The sequence below is a fragment of the Mytilus trossulus genome, chromosome 6 (genome assembly GCF_036588685.1).
Source record: "Mytilus trossulus isolate FHL-02 chromosome 6, PNRI_Mtr1.1.1.hap1, whole genome shotgun sequence".
Taxonomy (NCBI): Eukaryota; Metazoa; Mollusca; class Bivalvia; order Mytilida; family Mytilidae; genus Mytilus; species Mytilus trossulus.
In genome coordinates, this window is record NC_086378.1 from 5,346,918 (window position 1) to 5,374,267 (window position 27,350).

Genomic DNA, 27,350 nt, shown 5'->3' on the forward strand with positions numbered 1-27,350 from the left:
TTTTTCATTGTCTATGCATTCCGGCGTTAATATAGTAAGCGGAATATAAGGACTGAATTATTCGGGTTATATCTCTCCTGTAATGGCTGTATGAAATTTTTCAATTAACAAGATTATCTCCCCTGTATGAAATAAAACAGTTTACATTTATGTTATTATTCATATATTATGAATATTCAATAAAAGGTAAATGCTCAAGTGTAATGGTCCTTTTGCTAATGTGCGGTGATATATGCAAAGCCTGATGATACATTCATACATCACCTAAATTTAATATTTCACTATTTACTGCAAAATTTAAAAGGCTATTTCTTTAATACATGTATTTGTAAAAGTATTTTAGAGATCATAATTCAAATACTGATGTGGTATTGAAAAAGCCATATGATATTCTCTATTTTATAATTTTACTGCGACCTATTCAGACACACTTTATATCTTGTCTGTATTTTAACCATAAAATATTTGTTAACTATATAACTTTAGTTACTTACAGATCTTGTGTCAGTTTCTACACCAGGCCTTGATAACAATAATTTACACACTTCCGGTTTACCATGCTTAGCTGCCCAATGCAATGCTGTCTATAAATGTACAAAAAGATTTCTTCACAAAATGAAAAGTTTAAATTTGCACAAAAGACAACAATTTTTTTTATTATCATGAGTGATCTGGATTCATGTATGTTAATAGATTCAGATATAATTATCAATTGAAACTTTGAGCTACTGTTCACTGATGATACTCCTGCCCAAATACTTGACTGTAAACAGGAAGTTGTTGAATGATGAGTTGGAAAACGCATCACAAGGTGTAGCTGACTTATATAAACCCTGACACCAAATATCAGAAATCCTTGTAATGTAGTTCCTGAGAAAAATTTGACAAAAATTTTAAACTTGGATGTCATATGTAAAATGATTTAAGTGTTCAGTAAAGAGGAAGCTTTTAAGTAATGCATATGAAAACACATCACACGTTATAGCTGACTTATATAAACCCTGATACAAAATTTCAGAAATCCTTGTAATGCGTTCCTGATGTATTTGTTATATATAGAAAAGTTAAATTCTTGCTCATTGTTTTTGGTTATGCCAGGTAGCAAATAGACCTAGTTATTTAAGTAGGATAGATTATATACTTACATACTATTGTACCAGGAAACATACAGTGGTTCAAAATAATACAGTAACATGAAAAAAGAAAGAAATACATGATTTATTGTTTTTTATTTGATATACATGTATTAATCATGCTTATGTTCAAAGTATCCTTGTTTTTTCCCCATAAATAAAGACATCTTTACAAATTTGGTAGGCATAATAATTCTAAGATAAGAAGCTTAACTGAGAGTTGTTAAATAAATTAAACAATTAAAGCTTTGAATAATGATCTGTCATCATTATCTTTTTATAAAAAGAAACAATTTGAGTAGAAATTCAAACATTGAATGTAGTAATACTTACACCCTGTATGATCCAATGTCAAGAGCATGAAAAATAAATAAACATAAACATCAGTCAAGAATATATTCACAGATTATATTTCTATTTTTCAGTCTTGTTATAATATTTGAAATAGCTCTTGCAGCTATATAACCTTTTTGTGCTGATGCAGTGTAAAGCAATTACCAATCAATCAATTTATTTTTCATTAATCAGTATATATAGAATATTACTATGTGTATCATTTTTTTTTAATGAAAAAGGTTTAGTTTCACTTCACAGCCTGTCTCAGTTAACAAATGCTAAAATTCTATTAAAATCATCTAGTCCCAGTACATCATAAACATAACTGTTTCATAATACTTTATTCAGTTTGAAGCATGAACTTTTTTCCCCCTCAAAACCATACATGTGTGAATCAATATTCTTTAATACAATTGGTCTGTGCAAATTGAATGCAGCAGCTGAGAATTATTTCACGTTTGAGTGATAAAGTTTTTTTTTAAAACAGCTTTCTATGCAGTACAGGTTTTGCTCATTGTTGAAGGCCATATGATGACCTATCATTAAAATTGAGAAAGGAAATGGGGAATGTGTCAAAGAGATAATAACCCGACCAAAGAGTAGATAACAGCCTTAGGCCACCAATGGGTTTTCAATGAATAGATTGTTTACTTTAATGCCATTTGGTACTGGGTAAAAGGTTGTTACAAAAACTTTAAGTGCTATTTATGTGACTATATTCATAACAATTTAACATGACTTCATAAAGGGTTTTGAGTTAAAATGATAATTATTTCATACCGTACTTACATTTGTGAAGTCCTGAAAAATAAAGATGAATGCAGTAATTATTTTTTCCCGCTTAATTTCATATCTTATAATTATACATAATATTGTTTTAGAATGATGCCAGTCTTTCCTTATATAACAAGACTCAATGACAGATATTGCAAAAACAACTTAAAAAGAATAAAATAATTAAAAGGGAATATGTTCATGGGACATAGATGATGCCCAGATTGCATATATATATATATAAACATTTATAAAGGGACAAAACTCAAAACAATAAGTAAAGCTACCTGAAATTCAGACTTATTTTGTGGAAATAAACATTTGTGAATATAACATTCATAACATATGGTTAAGGCAAAGTTGTAAGTTATTTGGTGAAGCCTACTCCTGAACTTTTGAGAGTTTATTGAAATTATTCCATTACAGATCTTTATATTCAATTATACATAGCTGACACTATTAGACATACTTTTATAAAATTCTATATAATATGCACATTACAGCAGGTGACTTGATAGAGGTTTTAAACATATAGATGAAACTCTATGGTTATGAGTTCATGACAAATAAGACAACTGATCATTTTGCCCTTTTAGTGGGAGATATTATGGACATAATTGTGCAAATCGTGATACAAGCATGAAATTTGGTATAAAGGTTAACTAAATGATACTTATAAAAAATCCGCTGCTGGCCAGAAAAAATAATCATTTTTCAAGATGGCCACCACACATTTTGAAAATGGCGTCATAACAAATTAGCCAATATTTGTAAATCCTTCGAAAGGTGTGTTATATGTAAAATCCATTGTTAGATTTGATAAAAAGAAAATGAAAGTTCATAAATAACAACTAGACAATACATTAATGAAACTTAATGTGACTTCCGGTTTCAAAATGTCGGCTAACGAGTCAAAAATTTCGATTTTTTTTACTTTCAAGCAATTTTACAAGGGATTTTAATCCTTGAGAGAAGTGTTATGTATAATTCAATGTAAGATATGATAAAACGTTAAAAACAGCTCCTTAGTACGACAAAACAACACAAAACTGAAGAAAAATAGTGGTTTCCGGTTCCAAATTAGATGCAAATACGTAAAAAATATTTTAATAATTTTCATCAACGTAACAAGTAATAACACAAGCATGAAATACAAGCATGAAATTTGGTATACAGGTGGACTAAAAGAAATCAGGTGCTGGCCATCAAAAATTTTCATTTTTTCAAGATGGCCACCGATCATTTTGCAAATGGCGTCATATCCAGTTGTAAATCTGTGAAAGTTGTGTTATAGGTATAATCCAATGTAAGGTTTTATTAAGCGTAAATTACAGTTCCTAAAGTACGGAAAAACAACACATAAATGACAAAAAAGAGTGATTTCCGGTTTCAAAATGGCGGCAAAGTTTTTTGAAAAATGTATATTGTTTATAATTTTCATCAATTTAGCAAGTGATATCACATTCTTTGTTAAGATTAAATGTCTAGTTGTGTTAGAAAGACAGGTTCGTTATCTTAAAATTATCGGACAGAAGCCAATAACAAAACTCGTACAAGGAATGACAGAACGGTAGCATTTAGTCACCAACACAACTGGATTTTTCGCCTCCTCATTTCAAAAGTTCCCGACAGGAGGATGCAACTTTAACGGTAGCCAAATAAGTCCTCGGTTTTTTTCTTTCATCCAACTCCAGTGTTCATGAATTGGTACATAAATCAGGCTGAGCCCAAACTTATCCTCCTTGATACGCTGCTCTTTGGATGTGCTCCAAAAAAAACTCTTGTAGGCGGAACTACATCACAATGCCGCTTTCTCCTGTGTAAAAATTTACATTGTGCCTTGTTAACAGCAAATAGTGATGTTGTTCTGTCATACATGATGCAAACAAATGCTTCTTGTATGTCCTTGTATGTGTCTTTATACTTCAGCAAAGAAATAAGTACGTCCCTTACATGTTGAAATACTTCTAATGTCATCCAAACTGACCTATTCCCTTAGTGTCACATGCACTGAATGTATGAATGAAAGGAAGAGTAGCTACACGAGGACCAAACGCATTTGATATATCACGTACAGGAAGCCATCAAAAGTCTTCATTCCTGCCAAAATCTATCCACAGTTTGTTCCACCATATTTTTGGAGTGCTGCAATTCTTAATACTACTACATCTGTGTCGGTGCTACCTTAAATTACCGTCCTACAACAATTTTCTTAATCCGGCCGAACATGGACAAACATTCGTATATCTGCTTCTCCATGCTTACAAGGGGTAGCTGGAAAGTATCCTTATTAGTCTCTACAGAAGCATTTCTGTCGGCAAGACACTTTAAAAATTTCGTTTCGTTGTCATCTTCATAGAGAGAGCTACTCCAGAACCCAACTTTTGTCTTCTCACATCTAGCCTTTCAATGATTCATTTAGTAAATCTAAAACAATATCTACTCTTGAATACTTATCGATGCAAGATTTTATTTAAGGCCGTATAACACAATTGCAAAATCATCCAATATTGATTCCCTACAAGGTGGCCTGGAATAAGCCATTGCTGCTCTATCAACAATAAATGCGTCAGAATTTGGATCTGCAAATTACAAAATTTTTCAAGTTTGCACCAATTTGATACCACTGTTAAAAATGACATCCAAAGACAAAATCGGAGGAGCAGTTTGTCTTAATGGATTAAGAAATATTCCAAATCAATTTGTCCACTGCGACAAAAAAAAAAGTATAGAAAAGATATCTAAGAGCTCTAGCTTTGTTTTTTACAAAAACGTTTACATTTTTATTTTAACGACATAATAGGAGTTGTTCTTTTTAATCTGGTTATAAGAAACCGGTTCTCCTTCGTTTGGTATTTGCTTCAAAGGATCTTCAAATTATTTGCCTTTGATCTTTTTAAAGAAACCCTTCTGTGTTCATTAAGTGTTTCATCTATTATAGAATGCCTCAAACCACTAGATCTTGCAAATGTATCTGATAGTCTACTGACTTCTGGTCTAGCAACATCAATACGTCTAAATGAGGTCTTCGGTTAAACATATGACAACACATCGCCCTTTACAATTGCATTATTCTGTTTTTGTCTGATAAATTGTGTTATAAGAAAAATATTTTCTGGTCTTACGTACAGTAAAATTATCATTTTCAAAATCAATTGCCACCTGTGGGTGACTAAAGAGAAGGGAAGCCATATCTCGGAGAAGGTCGTTCGCGATCGAGAATATGTTACACAATCAAGACTTAAATGAATACAGTATCATGCTTTATATGGACTGTTTGTACAAAATCTGACTCATGAAATAAGCATACTAACAAATTCACAAGAAGTTCTTATTTTATAATTGAACGCCAGGAATTGAACTGTGGTAGAGATGACTATATTTTCTTACGGAAGTCTATCAAATCATTGAACGTCACAGAGTCATGACATGATTATAATTTCTGTGTTTAGCTTTCTTAAGCCGATATATACCTTTCAAGCTAAAAACACATAGAGTTATCTGATGCGCGTGTCTAGTCCTAGGTACATTTGAACATACATGCAAGAATATGCCGTTCTAGGTGTTGCTATAATGGTTTTAGTGAGGACACATGACACAGGTGTCCATCTACCTTCACGTAATATATCATCCAGAATTTTATAACAAGTCATTTCAATGTGAAATCCACCTTATATGACGATAAACGTATCTTCTCTGTACAAATCAGGCAATTCCCACTGAATATCCATTACCAAAAGTGGCCGATCTTCCGTTACTATTGATGTTTTTCTCTTTTTAACCACATTTTCCGTCTTATCCATCAAATAACTGATCATTGCAACTGAATTGGCTTGTTTTTAAACAGTGGCATCATAGATTTTACACTTACTTGCTTTTTAGAGTAATGAGATGAACTACAATTTATACCAGTTTGCCCTGGTAGTGCATACTAATCACTCATTATGTCTATAAATAGTTTGCGCATGCGCAAAATTGTTAAATCATTTGTATTATAACCTTGAAAAATGTTATCAAACCAAATCATAATATCATTGAAAATCCCAAATCACTTATTTTATAGTTAAAATATTTTTTAATGAATTTTGTTACATTTTCGCGCGTGCGCAAACCCGGTTCGGTCAAATACTCATGTCTAGTGAATTATTCACATGTAAAGAAGGTAGCTACCAAACCTGACAGCTGTTTTTCACTAAAAGAAGGTAAACGAAAAGTTTTTCAGAAAAAATCAGTATTTTCAAACTAAAAAAACAGCCATTTTAGAAAACGGCGGTGGCCATCTTGAAAAAATGATTTTTTTTAATGGCCAGCAGTTGTTTCTTTAAAAGTATATAATAATGATGCTTTGTGGTAATTTTCATGCTTGTATCATCATTTGCACAATTCCCTTGATTTTGCCTGCTAATATCTTCCACTATTTTAGTCAGTAGTCATTTCATAATTCTTACCTTTGATTTCTATATTTTTTTATAACATTTAGAATATAATTTTATAATTTTTTTTAACTTATTATCAGATATTAATTAGCTGAATATAATGAATATAAGGGTAATAAAATATTAATAGATATGGTACCATCAATTTTTCAACAAATCAATACAAATTCCACGTATCTAATAATCTTTAACATTATAGGCACTTATCTGAAAACTTGGATTAAAAAAAACAACAAAAAAAACCATTTTTTTATGTATTTTTAAGGATTTCTAAAGTATCATTATTCATACAGTTATTAAAGTTCACTTATAAAACATGGAAGCAGTTGAAGTACAACATAGTAGGAATAAAAATCTTTTTTACCATTACTTTTAACAAAAATATAATACAAATTCAAAAGACATGTAAACATGAAAAATAAAAGACACTTAAATACATCAGCAGCAAAGTAATATGAAGAATGATTTTACTTTGCTAACCAATCAATAATTTGTTTAGGCCTAATAAGTGGTCAATAAAACCTGATACAACAATAATGATAATTACATTATGGTTATGATTTGTTATTATTTATTGATCAGATTCACACCCTTACTGTTAATTTCCTGATATAAGTCAGAATAGTTGATGCCCTAAGTCATAAATGATTGTAAGAAGACCTTAACAGCTGTAATAAATCTTTATAATACTATCAACATTACTTACAGTTCTAACACATCTAAAAGAGAATAGCATTAACAAAAAAATCGGGAATTGTATTGGTATAAGAGAAACAAAGAAGATTGGTTTTTAGGAAATTTCTTTGACTTGGTAGGAAATTCTGTTTGGTATAAGTAAAAATTCAGGAAATTGAGTTTCTACGAATACAAGGTTTTTCAATCTTTGAAAATTTGTATGCACAATATAAACCCAGATTTCTTACAAGTTTTTAATATCTTACCCTAGTTTTTGCTATGAATGGATGTTTAGTTAACACTCTGTGTATTTCATGGTATTCTCCAGAAGAACATGTAACCAACCATTCTTTTTGTTCTGGTGTATACTGGAAACAAAATAAAAACATGTATTTCAATAATAGTATAAACATGCCAAAGGTTATTAATACTTTTTCTTTCTGATTTATCACACAAAATTATCGTATAAAAAGTCATTCTGATCTTTAAGCCAGAAAAAAATTGTATTTTCACCAATTTACTGACTACTGTACCATATATAAAAGGGATGAAAGGTCAGATTTTCTTTTTCTTTTTGATAAAAATTCTTGAAAAGGCCAATATGTGATTAAATAATTAGCATGTTTGATAAAGAATTGATTTTGTTTTCAGTAAATTAAAAGCAAACTAAAAATTATTGTTATATATACATATACACTTTCATGGATCCACAATCTGTCAACTCCTGTACCTTGTCATTGCATGGGGTCATATTTTTCTCTGACTGTTTATAACATCTTTACACTAAATCCATTGGATTTTGGATGTGTACTAATTGATAATTTAGTCTTTGATGCATTTATATTAGTTGTTATTGGCTTTGAACTAGCTAGCAGTATCTGCAGGTACTCTCAGATCTGTACTTTGTGTCCTTTATGTTGTTTGAATATACAAGTACCTTTCTCACATCCACATGTTTTTGTTATAGATGTATTTCTATTTGTATCCATCTGATTAGTTAACTCTTTTTCAACTTATTTTTATAGTTCATTCTTATATTGATTTGTTACACCACTGTTCCAAGTTAGGGAAATGTTGGGATCCCCCTAACATGCATGTTTAATCCCACCACATTCTGCATGCATGTGTCTGTCTCATGTCAGGATCCAGTATTTCAGTGGTTGTCGTTTGTTGCTGTGTTACATTTTTGTTTTTCATTCATTTTTATTTTAACATTAAAATGAGGCTATTTGTCGTCTTTTAAAGCTGACTAAAAATGTAATATGAGCTCTGCTCATCGCTGAAGGCCCTACAGTGACCTAAAGCTTCTGTCAATTTCTTTGTCATTTGGTCTCTTGTTGAGAGTTGTTTCATTGGCAATCATACCACATCTTCTTTTTATAATCAGTTGATAAAAAAGGATAACACATTAACACATGCTGACACAAAGCACACCATCAGATTTAAGGAAGCTATTTTTTTAAGCTCTTCAGATGATTGTGACAGAAATTTTAAGTAAAAGACTGACAGACAGACAGACAATGATAACATAACCAATAGAGTGGTTAAAATGACATCACAAGAGGTAATTAAGGATGTTTGTATAATAAATAACTTTCCATAAAACTACTATATATTGATAGGGGATTAATTGAAGAATAAAAAGAGCCAAAAAAAGATCGGGGTCAATGTGCTTGTTTTTGAGATATTAGCCATTGGAATTTTGGCGGGAAAATGTTCTCTCTTGACTTTTCATAGCTTTATCATTGACCAGATGAAGTTCTCAAAAACTATTAAAAAATAAATAAAATGTTATGATACTTTTACAAATGGCTTATAATTATACATGGAAAAGATTTATAAAAAGAAATATGGGGGTTCATGGGCAATTATTTTTAAGGCATTTAAATGGATAAAACCAGAGGACTTCGAAAATCTGACAAAAAGTCCAAAACATGACAAGCAAACATCCTTAAAATATTGTTTGGCATTACTCTTGAGAAAAACAGACAAGATAACTCTGAAATCACAAGATAAGCAAACAAATAGTATATACAACACTATAAATGACTTACTGAAGTATAACCTCCACCAGAGGAATGTGAATCATCATCTACATCATTCTCTTTATTGTCTCGAGTCTGAAATATATATATATAATCATTATAATTATTGTGATATACTATGTAATCTACTAGTTGAGTATTTTTAAAACATTTACAAAATGTTCCATAGTAATTTGAAAGGTCTATTCAGCTTCCCAGTTTTCACTCTCAACTATATGAGTATCAGTCACCTTTAACAAACAATTACAGGTTAACAAATCTATTTTAGAAATAGCTACAGGTGTATTCATAATTTACACAAATGAATACATGCATGTGTGTCATTTGCCTTTCTGAAATAACAACATGTTTATCAGTTAATTTTTACAACGACTACATGTGTATCAGCAACTATCCAAATATATATATCTACATGTGTATCTGACAGTCACCTTTCATAATTAACTACATTTGTATTAGTCACCTTTCACAAGTGATTACAAGTGTATCACACACCTATTGTAAATTAACTACACAAATTTGTGTATCAGTCATTTTTCATAAATATCTACATGTGTATCAGGTACCTTTCACAAATAATTTATGTCCAATAATTTTTCTGAAGATAGGGAGATCTGCATTTTGTCCTCTGTATTATTATAAACAAATTTACAAGGTGCAGAAGCAAGTTGAACACTTCAACATGCATATTTAAATATGTCATGCAAATAAATGCAATTGGCACTCACACCACATCTTCCTATATCTAATTACAATGTAATGTCTAAAATAAATTTTTTACACACAATAAGCCGTGGTCTTTGCATTAAAGTTCTGTACTGCATTTTATTCGGGAAGTAAATCATTTTTTGTACATGTAGAAACTTAATTAATGTTTATTCATTTAAAAAGTGAGAGAAAAAAAAAAAATTTTGAAATGTCAAGAAATCTTTAATTTTTTAGAAACGTGCAAATTTGTAGCAATTTGAAATTGAATTTCCTGAATGTTCATGATTTTTAACTATTTATTTTAAGTAAGCCACTGCATATATGGGTTTTGTTTGTTGCTGAAGACTTTATATATTAAATTAGGTTTTTCTATAATTGCTTTCATCTAAGTCATATAGACACTGGCAATGATTGGTGTCCTCATTGGGAATCATGCCATGGTACATCTAATAGACAATTTTACATATATCTATCTATGGAAATGCCATAACAACCATATGAAAGTCAATTTTAGTATATCTAAACATTCAATAACTTCATCTTAATCTTATGAGATTTTTTATCATAAGCAATGCATTCAGTTAAAAGACTAGCAGAAATAATGATAAGCAATGAAGTAAATGCCACTTTAAACATATTAGAAAAGTCACATATATTTTTCATGTTTTTTTTAAATAAGACAATAAAAATGTTTCATCATGTTCATAAAAGAAGATGTCAAGTATACAACAATGAGAAATCAACCCAACATAAAATAAATTGATTCACAAGACAAAACTGGATACAGCTTCAGATACAGAAGTCTAACACTGAACAGTTGAGACAAAACACAACATTTAAACTTGATACAGCTCTGAATTTGGATTGTGATTAAAGAGATGACACAGCATAGGTGTCTGACACAGAATGAATGTGGTCTAAGAACTAAAAATTTTGAAATTGTAAATTTAACTACTACTGTCAAATAATTAAAATCTAAATACATGGTTAGATTAAGCATATATATCATGTATATCAAAGAACTCCAATAACTCAATTTTTCATGAAATCAAATGAAGTTTAGTTTTTTTACCCCAATAATCTGGCCATGAACCAACTTGCGTTTGGAAACTGCACCCAAAATCAATAATTGAAATACATGTTAGATTCAGCATATGAAAGAACTAAAAAAAATCAATTTATAGGGCTAGTTGGTTTTGTAAATTTTTGCTCCAGTTTTTATCACTTCCATTAAACTATCAAAAAGCTCATAAAAATGTTCTTAATGGTTGTATACATTGTATATATATATACTGTGCTTTATGACATGTCTATTTTTATTTTGAGTATACTGTAAACTCATTTATTTTGTATGACAGACTTTAATGGTTGCTATTGTTACCTCTAACTCTACATGATGACTTTGCCAAGCATTCTTCATAAATGTTTACTATGTTTACATGTTATATTTTTAGTATATGTATATATAAACTATAAATAAAATATTGAAAGCCTAACGTGAAGAAATTTGTTTACATGTCTGGTGATATCCTTTCGTCGTAAGTTGGGTTCACTAGTCAGCTGTAGATCACTTTCTGACTGTATTTTGTTCAAATGTTTGGCTCGATCTTTGACACTGATCACGGAATCATTAACATCCTCTTTTGATTTGGACATTTGCTGAGGATCTGAGGAATTCTGGGAAGTCTGAAAGTAACAATTGTTAGTTCAAAACCATGCATTACATAAACATACAGATAAACATTACACAATAACAAAATAAATAGATGTACCATAGTTAATCAACTATGTTTGAGCATTGAAACAAATGTTAACATGCAGCATATTTAGACATGTTTTAGTTGTAAACTATACACCTACATTGTATTTAAATTTATACTTCATGTAACATATGTAACCGTGTAAAAAGAAAATAATCGCAAGGAATTCATTAAATCGTCTTAGATTCTTTTCAGAGGTATATAACCAAACCTATGTTTATCATGTTTATTGACATAAATAAAATAAATGTTTTTTTGAGTTCTTCTTGGCTTTTAATTGCAAAATTACCAAATCAAATATCCAGAAAAATACATTTTTTCCCTAAATCCAGGAAATTGATACCTAGGAAGAATGGAATTCACAGTAACTATGTATACTAATCTTTATCAAACAAGAGAGCACACACTGAAATGTCTCGCCTTCTTTACTTATCATTGATATTATGTTGATAGTCCTAATAATAAAGCTTTATTACAACTGTCACATAAACTTAACATAAACCAAGAATACTAAACATTGACCTTTGAACCATGAAAATGAGGTCAAGGTCAGATGAACCATGCCAGGTAGGCATGTACAGCTAACAATTCTTCCATACAACAATTGACTTATTGCTTATAGTTTAAGAAAAACAGACCAAAACACAAAAGCTTAACACTGAGCAATGAACCGTAAAAAATGGGGTCAAGGTCAAATAAAACCTGCGCGACTGACATGAAGATCATGAAATATTTCTATACACCAAATATAGTTGACCTATTGCATATAGTATTAGAAAAAAAGGCCAAAACTCAAAAACTTAACTTTGACCACTGAACCATGAAAATGAGGTCAAGGTCATATGACACCTGCCAAGTAGACCTGTACACCTCACAATCATTCCATACACAAAATATAGAAGACCTATTGCATACAGTATAAGAAAAACAGACCAAAACACAAAAACTTAACTATAACCACTGAACCATGAAAATGAGGTCAAGGTCAGATGACAGCTGCCAGTTGGACATGTACACCTTACAGTGCTTCCATACACCGAATATACTAGACCTATTGCTTATAGTATCTCAGATATGGACTTGACCACCAAAACTTAACCTTGTTCACTGATCCATGAAATGAGTTCTAGATCAAGTGAAAACTGTCTGACAGGCAAGAGGACCTTGCAAGGTACGCACATACCAAATATAGTTATCCTATTTCTTATAATACATGTAAGAGAGAATTTAACATTACAAAAAATCTTAACTTTTTTTTCAAGTAGTCACTGAACCATGAAAATGAGGTCAAGGACATTGGACATGTGACTGATGGAAACTTCATAACATGAGGCATCCATATACAAAGTATGAAGCATCCAGGTCTCCCACCTTCTAAAATATAAAGCTTTTAAGAAGTGAGCTAACAACGCCGCCGCCGTAGGATCACTTTCCCTATGTCGAGCTTTCTGCGACAAAAGTGTCAGGCTCGACAAAAACCAAAACAGTATATATCATGTATATGTGAAGCATGCATTTATTTAATGTACTTTTACCATACTATTAAATACAGAAACCTGCAAATATTTGAATATATTTCACATGATAAAAACTCAAATCAATGCAAACAGACACATTTTCAAATTATATAAATTGTTTGTGCAAAAAAGTAATTTAAAAGATCTTATTCTTACCATTTTTGCACAAATTTTTAAATTTCTACTTTTGTATTTTGAAAACAAACTTACTTTTAAGCAGTCTTTAACCCTTGTAGCCAATGATTGCCACATTTTGTTATTAATTAATAAAATATAACATATGTTACAATATAATTTTAATGAATTCTATGTTGAATCACAGCTGTTACGATTGTAAATTCTGGTCAATACACCATATACAAGCATATTTCTCAATATTGATCATATATTGATAATCTATTTTTAGTGATATAAAGGGACACACAGAAGTACACTGTTTACAATCTTGTAGTAGTAGGTAACATTTTTTTTATATTTAGTCAGGATCTTACTAAACATGCTAAATAAGACTTAGTAACAAATGGATGCAGTTTCACAGGTAATTGATCTAATTTTCCTTCAAACATATATGTTTTAAAATGGTTGATGTGTTTATTACCTAAATAATTGATTTTTTTATTATTACTATTTATGTTCAGATTTTGTTGTACTGATTGATAATGAGTATTTTTCTATTCAATCTTAAACCATTCAGTTAAAGCTGCCTCTTCAGATTTAAATGCTTCAAATGTTTTCATCTTTTTCTCTTTCTTTAACCAAATTATGCATTCTCTTCAATTAAATCCATTTTAATCAAAGAAAGTTTCATACAATGGCGAATAGCTTCAAAAATTTGATGGCACATACATTTACTTTTTTTTTCAAATCATAGAAAATAAATTTGTGCATCTATGCATATAAATATATCATTTACATGATATACATATATGATATAAATTTCTTGAATACCATTATATATATTCATGTCATGATCATATTTATAACCAAATTTCCAGATCCCATGCAAGAATCTTTTAATGATAATGGCCAAACCAGACATATCATACAATAACTGCCAAGCATGCATAAGTCCTTTAAAGTCTGACACAGATATACATTGTACATTGTAGTTATATAGATTCTATTAATTTAAAATCTCTAAAAAGAGTTTGATGATATCTACATGACATATTACATATTACATGACACTATGATTGATGCCCAAACTTACTGTAGAAGATGTTAGAGATGAAGCAGAGAGTGTATCCATACTTCCTCTTAAAGATGATGTCTCAGAGTTATTGTCCTTGACACTAAGGTGACCATCACTTTTGACCTTTGACATCCCACCTCCATCAAAGTCATCTCCAGAAGGTTTGTCATGAGGTTCAGACATAGCTCTATCAGTCTGATTCTCATTGTCAGGTCTATATCTCTTCTTCAAAACAAGAACTTTCTCTCCTTTCTGCAAAATAAAAGTAAATTACAACCAGATGCTCAGCAGGGCGCAGCTTTATATGACCGCAGAGGTCGAACCCTGAAGGTTGGGGCTAGTATGGACACAATATTCAAGCTGGATACAGCTCTGAATTTGGATTGTAATTAAATATTTGACACATGATAACAGGTTTCTGACACAGAATAACTGTAGTCAAAGAACTTGAATTGGCTATGTGATTTGAACTAATATTCATTTTTTGATTTTGTCCAATAAACTATGCTGTTGCGAATAGACACCCATCCCCCCCCCCCTTTTTGTTTGACATAACATGCTCAAGATATGGTCATAATCTCAATTCAAATTTCCAATAGAGTTTGTTACCATAATAACCCATTTAAATACATCATAAAAGTCTTAAAATATAAAATGACATACAGCATGTACATTATCATGGCTAAAATTAATATCCTTGTTCAGTATTTTTAAAATAGTAACTTCTAAAAAATAAATTGACACCTAATCACTTCAAGACAATACAGCATTGGGGATAGTGCATATTTGTCAATCAGCAATATTGATATGGCAATTCTTAGAGGACATTCATATATTCCAATTCCATGATTCTGCTGCCTTTTTTGTGCCCCACATGACACTTTCTGTTAACCCCTCTGCCCATATAGCATGTACAGTATTTCTCTATGCTTCTTCATTTTATTTTATAACCAGATGCTCCGCAGGGCGTAGCTTTATACGACCGCAGAGGTTGAACCCTGAACAGTTGGGGCAAGTATGGACACAACATTCAAGCTGGATTTTGCTCTAAATTTGGATTGTGATTAAATAGTTGACACAGCATTGGTTTCTGACACAGAATGAATGTATTCAAATGAACTTAAAAATTTTGTTTTCTCTTAGAGCAATTCACTGTGCTGTTGAATATTAATCCTCTCAAAAAAATGTTTAAAGAAATTTTCTTTTTATTTATGAAATTTCAAATGAGAAAAATTGAACCCAATTTTTTAATCACATCCCCCTTTCCCTTATTCCAAAACTAATTTCAATTAAAATATTCTAATGGAGTTTGCAACAATTACTACTCATTTAAATACATCATAAAATATTAAGATGTAAAAAAACTGCTTGTTATCACTGAATGGTAAAGATTATTTAAATTTATCAGTTGGTAGTAAAAAGTGAATATACATTGTATATTGTATATAACAAAGATTTAAGTTGATTCTGGACAAAGAAAGATAACTCCAATTCAAAAAAATTCTTGCAGATATTTCTTGCTTACTTTACTGGACAAAGAAAGATAACTCTTAATTAAAAAAAAATTTGCTATTTCACAATATTGTGAAATTAGATATTTCTTGCCATTGCACAATACTATGCAATTGAAAAGACTTGCTATTGCACAATACTTAATATAATAATTTTAGATCCTGATTTGGACCAACTTGAAAACTGGGCCCATAATCAAAAATCTAAGTACATGTTTAGATTCAGCATATCAAAGAGGCCCAAGAATTTGATTTTTGTTAAAATCAAACTTAGTTTAATTTTGGACCCTTTGCACTTTAATTTAGACCAAATTTTAAAACTGGACCAAAAATTAAGAATCTACATACACAGTTAGATTTGGCATATCAAAGAACCCCAATTATTCAATTTTTGATGAAATCAAACAATGTTTAATTTTGGACCTCGATTTGGGCCAACTTGAAAACTGGGCCAATAATCAAAAATCTAAGAACATTTTTAGATTCAGCATATCAAAGAACCCCAAGGTTTCAATTTTTGTTAAAATCAAACTAAGTTTAATTTTGGACCCTTTGGACCTTAATGTAGACCAATTTGAAAACAGGACCAAAAATTAAGAATCTACATACACAGTTAGATTCGGCATATTAAAGAACCCCAATTATTCAATTTTGATGAAATCAAACAAAGTTTAATTTTGGACCCTTTGGGCCCCTTTTTCCTTAACTGTTGGGACCAAAACTCCCAAAATCAATACCAACCTTCCTTTTATAATCATAAACCTTGTGTTTAAATTTCATAGATTTCTATTTACTTATACTAACGCTATGGTGCGAAAAACCAAGAAAAATGCTTATTTGGGTCCCTTTTTGGCCCCTAATTCCTAAACTGTTGGGACCGAAACTCCCAAAATCAATACCAAGCTTCCTTTTGTGGTCATAAACAATGTGTTTAAATTTCATTGATTTCTATTTACTTTAACTAAAGTTATTGTGCGAAAACCAAGAATAATGCTTATTTGGGCTCTTTTTTGGCCCCTAATTCCTAAACTGTTGAAACCAAAACTCCCAAAATCAATCCCAACCTTTCTTTTGTGGTCATAAACCTTGTGTCAAAATTTCATAGATTTCTATTAACTTAAACTAAAGTTATAGTGCGAAAACCAAGAAAATGCTTATTTGGGCCCTTTTTGGCCCCTAATTCCTAAAATATTGGGACCAAAACTCCCAAAATCAATACCAGCCTTCCTTTTATGGTCATAAACCTTGTGTGAAAATTTCATAGATTTCTTTTCACTTTTACTAAAGTTAGAGTGCGAAAACTAAAAGTATTCGGACGACGACGACGACGACGACGACGCAGGACGACGACGACGACGACGACGACGCAGGACGACGACGACGACGACGACGCCAACGTGATAGCAATATACGACGAAAATTTTTTCAAAATTTGCGGTCGTATAAAAACTACAACTTAATCATGTTTAAAATACTGAAAGAGCAAAAATCATTTCATCTTCTAAATACATTTGAAATAAAAACCGCTAGAAATTTATTGTAGTCATGTAGTATTAAAACAATAATTCTATAGATATAACGCGTACGTATAACAAATGATCAATGTTCCAAGAAGTGTGTCCTTGAACTCAACAACATTTTTCTTTATTTAATTAATCAAACTTGTATTGCACTTTTGCTGTTAACAATTTACTCAATTTTCTATAAATACCAGAACAATTGATGACAGTCATGACAGTCTGAATTCATTAAAATGGAATTTTTAAATTACCTCATCTACTTTAATTGTTGCTAGTGTGTTGACATAATCTTTGAATTTCTCTCTGTTCTGAACTGAAAAATTGAAAAAAAGATGTACACATTTAGATGTATTATAAACTCAATCATGTCAATAGTAATGTAAATACAATTTAAATGAGCAAACTGATATACATTTTGTACATATACATTATAGGTCATGTGTACATGTATGTACTTAGTATTATCAAATATACATGTATCTATCAAACCATTAAATATCAGCTGTTTGTCTTTCAAAACAGCTTTTGTACATGTATGTACAAATGTATGTACATGTACATTTTGCATTATCTTCTTTTCTTTTTCTCTTGAATTTCTCTTTACTTCAATTTGCTAATAGTGTTTTATTGTCTGTCATTAATATAGTCACATGATATATATAATTGCCTCGACTTTTTAACTCATCAAGAAATAGTTTTGTGGACAACGAAAATCTTATTTGATTGATATATATCAATATGGCATGTATGGGCCACTGTGAAAAGTGTCCAAATACAAATATATGAGAAAATTAAGGGTGGTGATAGGTGAAACTTGCAAAAATGAATAGATAAATGAAAAATAAACAAAGGGGAGTATCAATTACACATATATGGATCCAAGGCCCTCAGTAGGCTCTAGTAGCAACAAAAAGGTGCATACACTTTTTTTTATATGGAATGATCTCTAACATTTCTAACCATGCTAACGTCCCACAGCCCAGCTTGTCTGGCAGAACAGACGTTGGATGTCAAAGAAATCTTGGACTGCAAAACATGTACAAAGTTTTACGTTTTTCTAAGAAATATACATACAACATTGTACAAATAGCTGAATATTTAGTAGCATAACAATCAATATTTTTTAACTAAATCACTGTGATTTTATTCATGTACATCTTCAACATATCATTGTACATCATGTACATGTACATCATTCATTATCATATGGTACAGTGATAAATTCATTTATTTTTTTCTGTTGACCAGCAAGACCAGCATTTGACTAGTCACTATTGGAACATAATATTTTATATGAAAAGTTATTTCTTTTAAATTGTAAATAATCAACACTAGTCCGAGATTACTATGACGTTTAACGACGGTTTTGCCAGACAAACTTGGGCAGACTACACGAATTACATTAGACTGTCGGACAAATCTGGTGAATAATAGATTGGTCTGGTAAAATTTTGTTGAATTCTGGTCCAAATGTCCGGTGTTTTTTTCATGGATTTTTCTTACATTCAAAGTTGCCAAACGATCTCAAATTCATTTTCATCTTTATTATTCATCTCAGCAATGTTTATTTTGTTCAACCGCTAGCTTTATGCAGAAAATCGCCAACCAGTAATGTGTAAGTCTGGGTAAAACCATATCTGACTGTCAAATACAACAATGGCTGCCATCATTGGCACAACCGGAAATGTAAATAAAACCGGATCAGATTCTAGGAACGGATACAGTCAGAGCTCAGACATAAATAAGTCAGATAATATACAATTTGATGTAAAAAAAAAAATTTTGGTAAAATTTCATTCGGTCTGGTAAAGCTAGGATGCTTACCAGACCAAATGTCCTGTAAAAATAAAATTCATTTGTGTAGTCTGCTTGGGCCATGGGACAACAGAGATCAACCCATATAAATAAGTGGATATTTGCCCATCCAAAATAGATGCGCTGCTTCATCCCTTCTTGTACCAACTAACGGCAAAACAACCATGGACGTCAGAGTAATCACGGACTAACTCAACACATGCAAAGAAACGTAATAGTTGTGACTAAATGTGGTAGTATGAAAATAGATGGACAGACATGCATACAGACTACATTTTCACTAATCTGAATATGGAGAAAAGCAGTATTCAAAGGAAATCAACATTCACAATATTATCTGGTCAGATACACTATATAATATGACTCTTGTCTTGTAAAAAGGTTCAAAATGGACATTGGCTATCCATTGTTATTGTGCTAGTGTCAGATGAAGATTATTCAAACTCGTCCAATATACACACATGGCACTAAATCTACTGTAGCCTTTCATACCTTTGTATTCTGGATCATTCAAAAATGTTTTAAACTTAGTAACAAGTTCGTGATTTGTCACTTTACATCCATTTTTGATGATAAAATCTTTCACAATTTCTTCTGTAAACCCGGAAGCCATTTTTGAAAACTAAACTACGGAACAATATCGGACCAACTATCAACTGAGCTGTGTTTTCGATTTTTGCCTTTTTTGGCACAATTCTATTGATCACTAGATATTTCTATAGTCTGTTTGCAAAAGGTACACACTTTTTTGTATAGTTGTCGTTAGATGTTATATATTTGAGTTATTTACACTAAAGATATGAATTTTTAACCTAGTTTGTATACAAAGGGGAGATAATTCTAAACTTATCCTATGACTATGTTATTAATTTTAGTCCACTGATGATATTTCTTGCATTCTTTTATTTGAAATATTAATTTACAGCAACGTTCTAGTTTCTTAGTTTTGTATTAGGTTTTTAAACTATACTCATAAAATTTAGACCATAAACATATTCTTCAATGACTCATTCTAATATTAAGGTCAGTGGCGGATCTAGAATTTTTCATAAGTGGGGGCCCACTGACTGACCTAAGAAGGGGCCCGCTCCGGTCACGCTCCAGTGATTCCCTATATAAGCAACCATTTTTTTTCCCTAAAAGGGGGGGGGGCCGGGCCCCCTGGGCCCCCCCTAAATCCGCCTCTGAAGGTGGTATAGGCACAGGAGTTTAAAATCCTATCACTAACGGGGTAAAAATATACCAAAGTCACCTATCACAGAAGAGCTTCTCTCGAACTGTGATAGTCCACTTTGGTATATTTTAACCCCGTTATAACTCCTGTGGTATGGGAGTGAGTCGAAAATAAAAATGATACAATTGGTTTACTACAAAATTTTGTAAACGAAACGCATTTCTGGCGTATATGCAAAATTTAGTCCTGGTATCTATGATGAGTTTATTTCATACTTTGCCAAAAATGTAGTACCTATTGCATTGTATTGGTACATGTTCAAAAATGTTATAAAAATGATAGGTCACCACACATTTTTCCAAGCTACAGGTTGTAACAAAATGACAAATTTTGTATGGATTATACAGGAAAAAACACCATTTTTTTTAATAGATACTAAACGAAATGTTAGAATTGTAAAATAAATTAAGAATTGTAAAATAAATTAAGAATTGTAAAATAAATTAAGAATTGTAAAATAAATTAGGCAAAGATAGCTTTCAGACAATGCTTTGAGAATATCAAAAGAAAAGATTGGGTCTCTGTACATTTTTACTGGCTGAAATACAAAGTGGGACAATTCCATGAAGAATCCTTCAGAAAATGCATTGTTTTAGATTTACCTTCCCTAAAAATGCCAATTTCAAAATATTTTAAAAACAACCAAAAATAGTCTATACTTGTCATGCTTGTAAATTATATATATTAATATTAATAAGTTATATTCTTATAAAATGGATCTTTTGCAGATAAGATAAGATAACTTTATTAGCACTAACACATTGACAATAAGTGGTTATGGCAACAAATTTAAGACTAACTACAATAACATATATATATATATACAATGAAGGAGTGACAGTGGATAATTATGAGAGAAATATATAAAAAAATAAATGAGAAGCATATACATTATTACAGAAATCAAGTACCTTTTAATAATGAGTTTCTCACCAACAAGCATTCATTCAACTAGATGAAAATGAAAAATCACATGAAATATCTGCATTCCTGCATCAAATTTTGCTAACTTGATGGAAAATATGGACCTTAGATTCTCTGTTTTTTTTACAATCCAAGATGGCAAAAGACACCCATACCACCATGACCACCTTATTTTAAAAAGGATCAGGGAGTATAGAAAGTCCCTGAAAGGATATATATAAAAACATGTTAAGAGCTGTACATGTATACCTGAATAGAGGGACTATTCTTCTAAACAGGAATATATTTGTTACTTTATAGACTGAATTTAAACCAGGAAGATGGCATATTGTCATAATTATTCATAAATAAATTAATATAGATATAGGAAGATGTGATGTGAGTGCCAATGAGACAACTCTTAATCCAAATAATAATTTATAAAAGTGAACTATTATAGGTCAATTTTATACATGTATATAGACGATATATTTTTTTTTACCTAAAATAGATACATGTGCAATTCATTTACAATCTCTAATTATATACATTTTCATTAACAACATTGAATAAATCAATGAAAGATTAAAGATTGATCTGTTCATAGCATTAACCTTGAATTTCTTTCCAGTGTAGCTTTGTTTTAACATGATTAAAAATAATAATCTTATAAGCATGATAAGGAATTGGGTACACCTTTTTGCATTTATACATGTTTGTGTTATTTAACACTTTAGTGCTTTAAATGCATAACACAAAAACAATTAACATTTCACTATTCTCTATAGTCCATTTTTGTTTACATTGAGGCTGAGAATTTCTATTCTCTATTTGTAATACTAACGGTGCACATTATTGAAAAATTCAAACATGGGTCAATGAATTACATGAATTGTAATTTGTCATCCTAACAAAGTGACAAATTGAATTACCAAATATCAGATAAAGGCTGAAAAATATGCAAATATTTTCTTTTTTTTTAATAAACATGATAAAAGCCTCTTCCCCTTGAGACACAAAATCTGACATCCCAAACGACACATTTCATTTTTTTTTATTTTGATGAACATCATTAAGTTTTAAAACTAATAAATTGTAACTAAGATGCTGGCATTTGGTTAAATTCCTTGACCATGTTGACAGGAATTAATTTCTATATAAAGCATACAGGAAAAAATTGTCAAAAGTATCATGAAACTTGCAATTGTGAAGCCTCAAATCCACAACAAGTACTAGCGGGTTATTTATAGTGTACACCACATTTTTTATGTTGTTTCAAATAGGCAGAAAAAATATTACAGTCATTTTTAAAATTTATTCTTAATTCCATTTTAATCTGGAGTAAATCATGAAAAAACGTTGATGATCACATGGCAAAATTATGTCTATGGGCAAATAAACAAAATGACGTCAGCCTATCAGAAGACAAGTGACATCCAATATTAAATTATATATATATGGGTATAACCTTTTTTGATAGGGTTGGTCATTATGTTTATGTTTGCGAAAAAAAGATAAAATTTAAAATGCAATAAATGTCCAAAACTCTTCTAGCTTTAGTTATTGGAACCCTAGACCTAATCATAATTTGTGTATTTAACTGGAATTGTTATTGATTTCAGGTTGATGTACCTTGATGACCTATAAAATAGTGAATCTACAAAACTGGGCAAAGCAGTATGTGTTGGATCCAAACTCACAAAACAGGGGCAGTAAGTGTGCTGTACCTACTGCCGGAGGGAATGAGAATAATTACAATGAAATATATCCAGGATTATTCCTCGGAGACAGGTATTTATTCATTACTAGATATAAGAAGATGTGGTATGAGTGCCAATGAGACAACTCTCCATCCAAGTCACTATTTGTAAAAGTAAACCATAATAGGTAAAAGTACCCTCTTCAACACAGAGCCTTGGCTCACACCAAACAGCAAGCTACATGTAGTTTGTATTATCAGAAGGCATGCTAAAATGTAATGAAATTCTATTGCTTATTCACCAACCAATGTTGGGCTGATTTGGGTATCTTTGTGCAACTTTATAAAAGTAAGAATTTTGCATGGAGCTATGCTATCAAATATGACAGTATAGATTTGTGTTTACATGTATATTCAGAATTGACGAAATGTTTCATAATGGGCAATGTATAGTTATTTAACAACTACTTCATAAATGGAATCCAAAATGATATTTTATATACATAATTTCTCACAAGCCTCTGATTGCAAGAGATGCTTGTTAAATTTTTTTGAGAAGATGAAAACTAATTATCCAGAAATGATTAATTAAAAATATTTCATCAGTGAAAATTAACCATGTTTACCAAAATAAAAATAAAAAAAATTACAGTTGCACAGGGAATGTAGAGGATAAACGAAGTAAAGACAATTTACTGTATATACTTTATATGCATGATATTTATATTTTGTTTTAGGAAAATAGCCATGGACAAAAACAGCTTAAAAGAACTTGGAATCACACATGTAATTAATTGCGCTCAGGGTCAAAGATCAATATTTGTTAATACAGATGCCAAGTATTACAAAGACATGGGAATCAAATTTTATGGTATTAAAGCATCAGACACAGAGTCATTTGATATATCAAAGTTTTTCAGGCCTACTGCAAATATTATACATCAAGCACTGGAAAAGGGAGGTAAGGACAGTTTTCAGGTTCTATACATGTTATACTAAATATTTGTATGGGTGTTTTTTTCTTTGATTTTTTTCCCTTACAAATTCTGTACTGTTTGTTTAATACATTGCATAAGATTGTGTCATTTTATACTAAGCATGCCAAGTATGATCTTGCTATGTATGAATTTGTCTATCGTGTATAGCCATCAAAACTAGAAAATAAGAATCAACAATGTCCCAGAGTCATTTCTCTCACTTTATATTCATGATAAGTTTTTATTTCACAATCCAATAATTAATGAATGCAAGGAAGAAAATCCAAACCACTTCAAAATCAGATCATTTGATTGCCTACATTTTTAGTAATCAGGAAAATTTTTGAGTTTTGTTTTGTTCTTGAGAGGTAGCAGATTCAAAAGTACATCATCACAGTAAATTAGTAAAGATTCTATCAAATTCACTGCTACTATAAACTTATTCATATAAACTTATATTAATGTATTTATACTAGATATATTTTGGATGGTTTTTTTTTCTTTTTTTCAAATTCTGTGCTGTTTGTTTAAGACATTGCATGAGATTGTGTCATCTTGTACTATGTATGATCTTGCTTTTATTAATGTACATATATATTAACAATGATTTAGTTGTTTGGGTTTAAAAAATGGTAATGTTATCTACCAGTAAATCCATTAATCCTGCTTAAGTGCCAATATGCCTTAGAATCATGTAGTGGTTAAAACATGACAACAAAAACAGCTCCAGTTTTCATGAACTTCAGTTCAGATTTTATAATAATTAGATATAGGAAGATGTGGTGTGAGTGCCAATGAGACAACTCTCCATCCAAATAACAATTTAAAAATTAAACCATTATAGGTTAAAGTACGGCCTTCAACACGGAGCCTTGGCTCACACCGAACAACAAGCTATAAAGGGCCCCAAAATTACTAGTGTAAAACCATTCAAACGGGAAAACCAACGGTCTAATCTATATAAACAAAACGAGAAACGAGAAACACGTATATATTACATAAACAAACGACAACTACTGTACATCAGATTCCTGACTTAGGACAGGAGAATTAGGTGCTCTTGTACTTAAAATCCTCCATGAAAATTTTTAAAAGCACTTACAGTAAGGGGAGCTAACTCAATAACTTGCTAACATTCTAGACAAAAGCTATCAGAGATATCTTAGATTACCAGACATCCAGAAACGAAAGACCAATTGCAACACTTTCTAAGTGATGAGCATAACTTAAAAAAAGAGAGGTTCAGGTCAAAGGGTAGATGCATGGGTCGTTTTTACAAAGAATGGAACTTAAAAATCTACAGTTGAAAATCTAGAAGATGGAAAAAAAAATTCTTAAATGTGATCATACAATTATCAATTAATTGTAAAAATTGTACCTGTTTCACATATGCTTACTATAAGTTTTTGTAATAAAATGTTACTATAGGCACAAATGAATTATATATATGTAGATTATATACTATACAATTGACAGGTATGACATTAAGTCTACTGTAGTGTCCTTGTTGTTTTAATAGAAAATTTAATGATCACAATAGTTATACATTTTACATAATTCTTTTTTTTTGTAGGTAAAGTATTAGTTCACTGTGTGTCAGGTGTCAGTAGGTCTTCTACTATAGTTATTGCCTTTTTAATGTTGAAACGAAGAATGACATTCCGTGAAGCCATCAAGTCGGTCAGAGAAAAGCGGTGTATCTGTCCGAATGACGGCTTCATGACTCAACTATGTGTCTTACATCATGAACTGTTTGGAGTCCAAGAACTTCCTAACAGAAGAAGTCATAAATGTATTATATTGTGAATATTATAGATGTGTGAAAAACTGTGTGTAGTATTTGAACATTGTAATTGAGTGTTTATGTATACTATATATTAATCCATATATTGATAAGGGGTTAATGAGGTTACCATTAGGGGTAATTGATGAGGCCTTTTCCAAATGATAATAAATCAGGAATGTTTTCCAAATTATCTATAAGAATTTTCAGTTGGAAAGCAAGTACTTTTGTTAAAGTATAATTTGATGAGATTGTATTACAAGACGGTGTAAGTTGCGGTCATGTATGGATGGCTATTTACCCTATGACCCTAAAAAAAGGTGATAAAAGTAAATTTGATATAAATCATGTTATAGAGAAAAATGGTTTTTTTTTAAACTATGGCATTAAATGACATTGGGCTTTTTCCAATATATTGATTCATAATTATTTTGATATAAAGCATTCCAACAATATTGAATTGTATTAATAATTCCCACAAACACATTCCCAATAAGGACTCATTAATCCCTGCATAGTTTAGAGTAGATTTGAATATGACAATGATATTATTATTCAATTTGTAATGAAATGTTTGTAAGATGATTTTTAAGAAAAAAAATCCCATAAATAAGCTAAACTTTAAATTCATACCTGTCAACTCACCCGTTTTTTGCGGGTGACACCCGTTATTTTCACCTCTCACCCGGGAGTTTTTCTTTACCCGGCGGGTCCCGGGAATTTCTAACATTACCCGTTTCACCCAGATTTCTGACCGGAATTGTTTCCGGTATTTAGAAGTAATACGACCTTCGGTTTTATCGGTCTTTTTCAATGTAACCAAAAGTCAAAATGTAGGACTTGTTTACCTGAGCTACGTAACGATATTTTCAACAAGCTACAAGATGAGTTCAGTGACTATCAGTTGACTCCATTAGATGAACTTCCACTTTGCACTTCCCCTGAAACTGACATTGGTACATTTTGGGGAGAAATGTCCAAGTTGCATGACATTTTTCTAAACAAGCCAAGATTTTTTGTTTTGTCAAAACTTGCTAAAACATTACTGGTTTTGCCAAACAGCAATGCAGACAGTGAGAGGGCATTTTCTTTAGTAAAGAAAATAGCTACAGAGTTTAGGGCTGATCTTAATAAGGATACACTCTTCTTTCTTGTAAAATGAATATACATTTGCATTGCTATGAACTGAAACCAAGTGCAGTTCTTTTAAAGAATGCCAAGTCTGCTACTATGGAATATAACAATAGTCTGAAATAAACTTGTATACATGTTCTAACTGTTTTATATACATATTGACTATATAAATTATATGTAAACATATTTTTGTTCTTC

The 27,350-nt window shown here is 30.9% G+C and overlaps 2 protein-coding genes across 6 annotated transcripts; one reads left to right on the forward strand and one right to left on the reverse strand.

The window, feature by feature from the left end:
- Positions 1 to 482: 482 nt before the first annotated feature.
- On the reverse strand, positions 483 to 20,107 carry LOC134722278 (ankyrin repeat domain-containing protein SOWAHC-like). The gene is made up of 7 exons (XM_063585888.1): positions 19,915 to 20,107; positions 17,859 to 17,920; positions 14,595 to 14,828; positions 11,623 to 11,793; positions 9,409 to 9,474; positions 7,621 to 7,722; positions 483 to 584 (listed from the first exon to the last, which is right to left on the reverse strand). Exons 1-7 carry the CDS (start codon positions 20,033 to 20,035, stop codon positions 483 to 485), a joined length of 858 nt encoding a protein of 285 aa, XP_063441958.1. The 5' UTR covers positions 20,036 to 20,107.
- Positions 13,734 to 26,643, forward strand: LOC134720640 (dual specificity protein phosphatase 3-like). 5 transcript variants are annotated; one of them, XM_063583019.1, is made up of 4 exons: positions 13,734 to 13,837; positions 23,182 to 23,350; positions 23,996 to 24,219; positions 25,809 to 26,643. In XM_063583019.1, exons 2-4 carry the CDS (start codon positions 23,196 to 23,198, stop codon positions 26,039 to 26,041), a joined length of 612 nt encoding a protein of 203 aa, XP_063439089.1. In that variant the 5' UTR covers positions 13,734 to 13,837; positions 23,182 to 23,195; the 3' UTR covers positions 26,042 to 26,643. The 5 variants fall into 5 exon arrangements, with proteins under 5 accessions (XP_063439089.1, XP_063439087.1, XP_063439085.1 ...); XM_063583017.1 differs by having other exon boundaries at positions 13,806 to 13,841; XM_063583015.1 differs by having other exon boundaries at positions 13,817 to 13,922.
- The last annotated feature ends 707 nt before the right edge of the window (positions 26,644 to 27,350 follow it).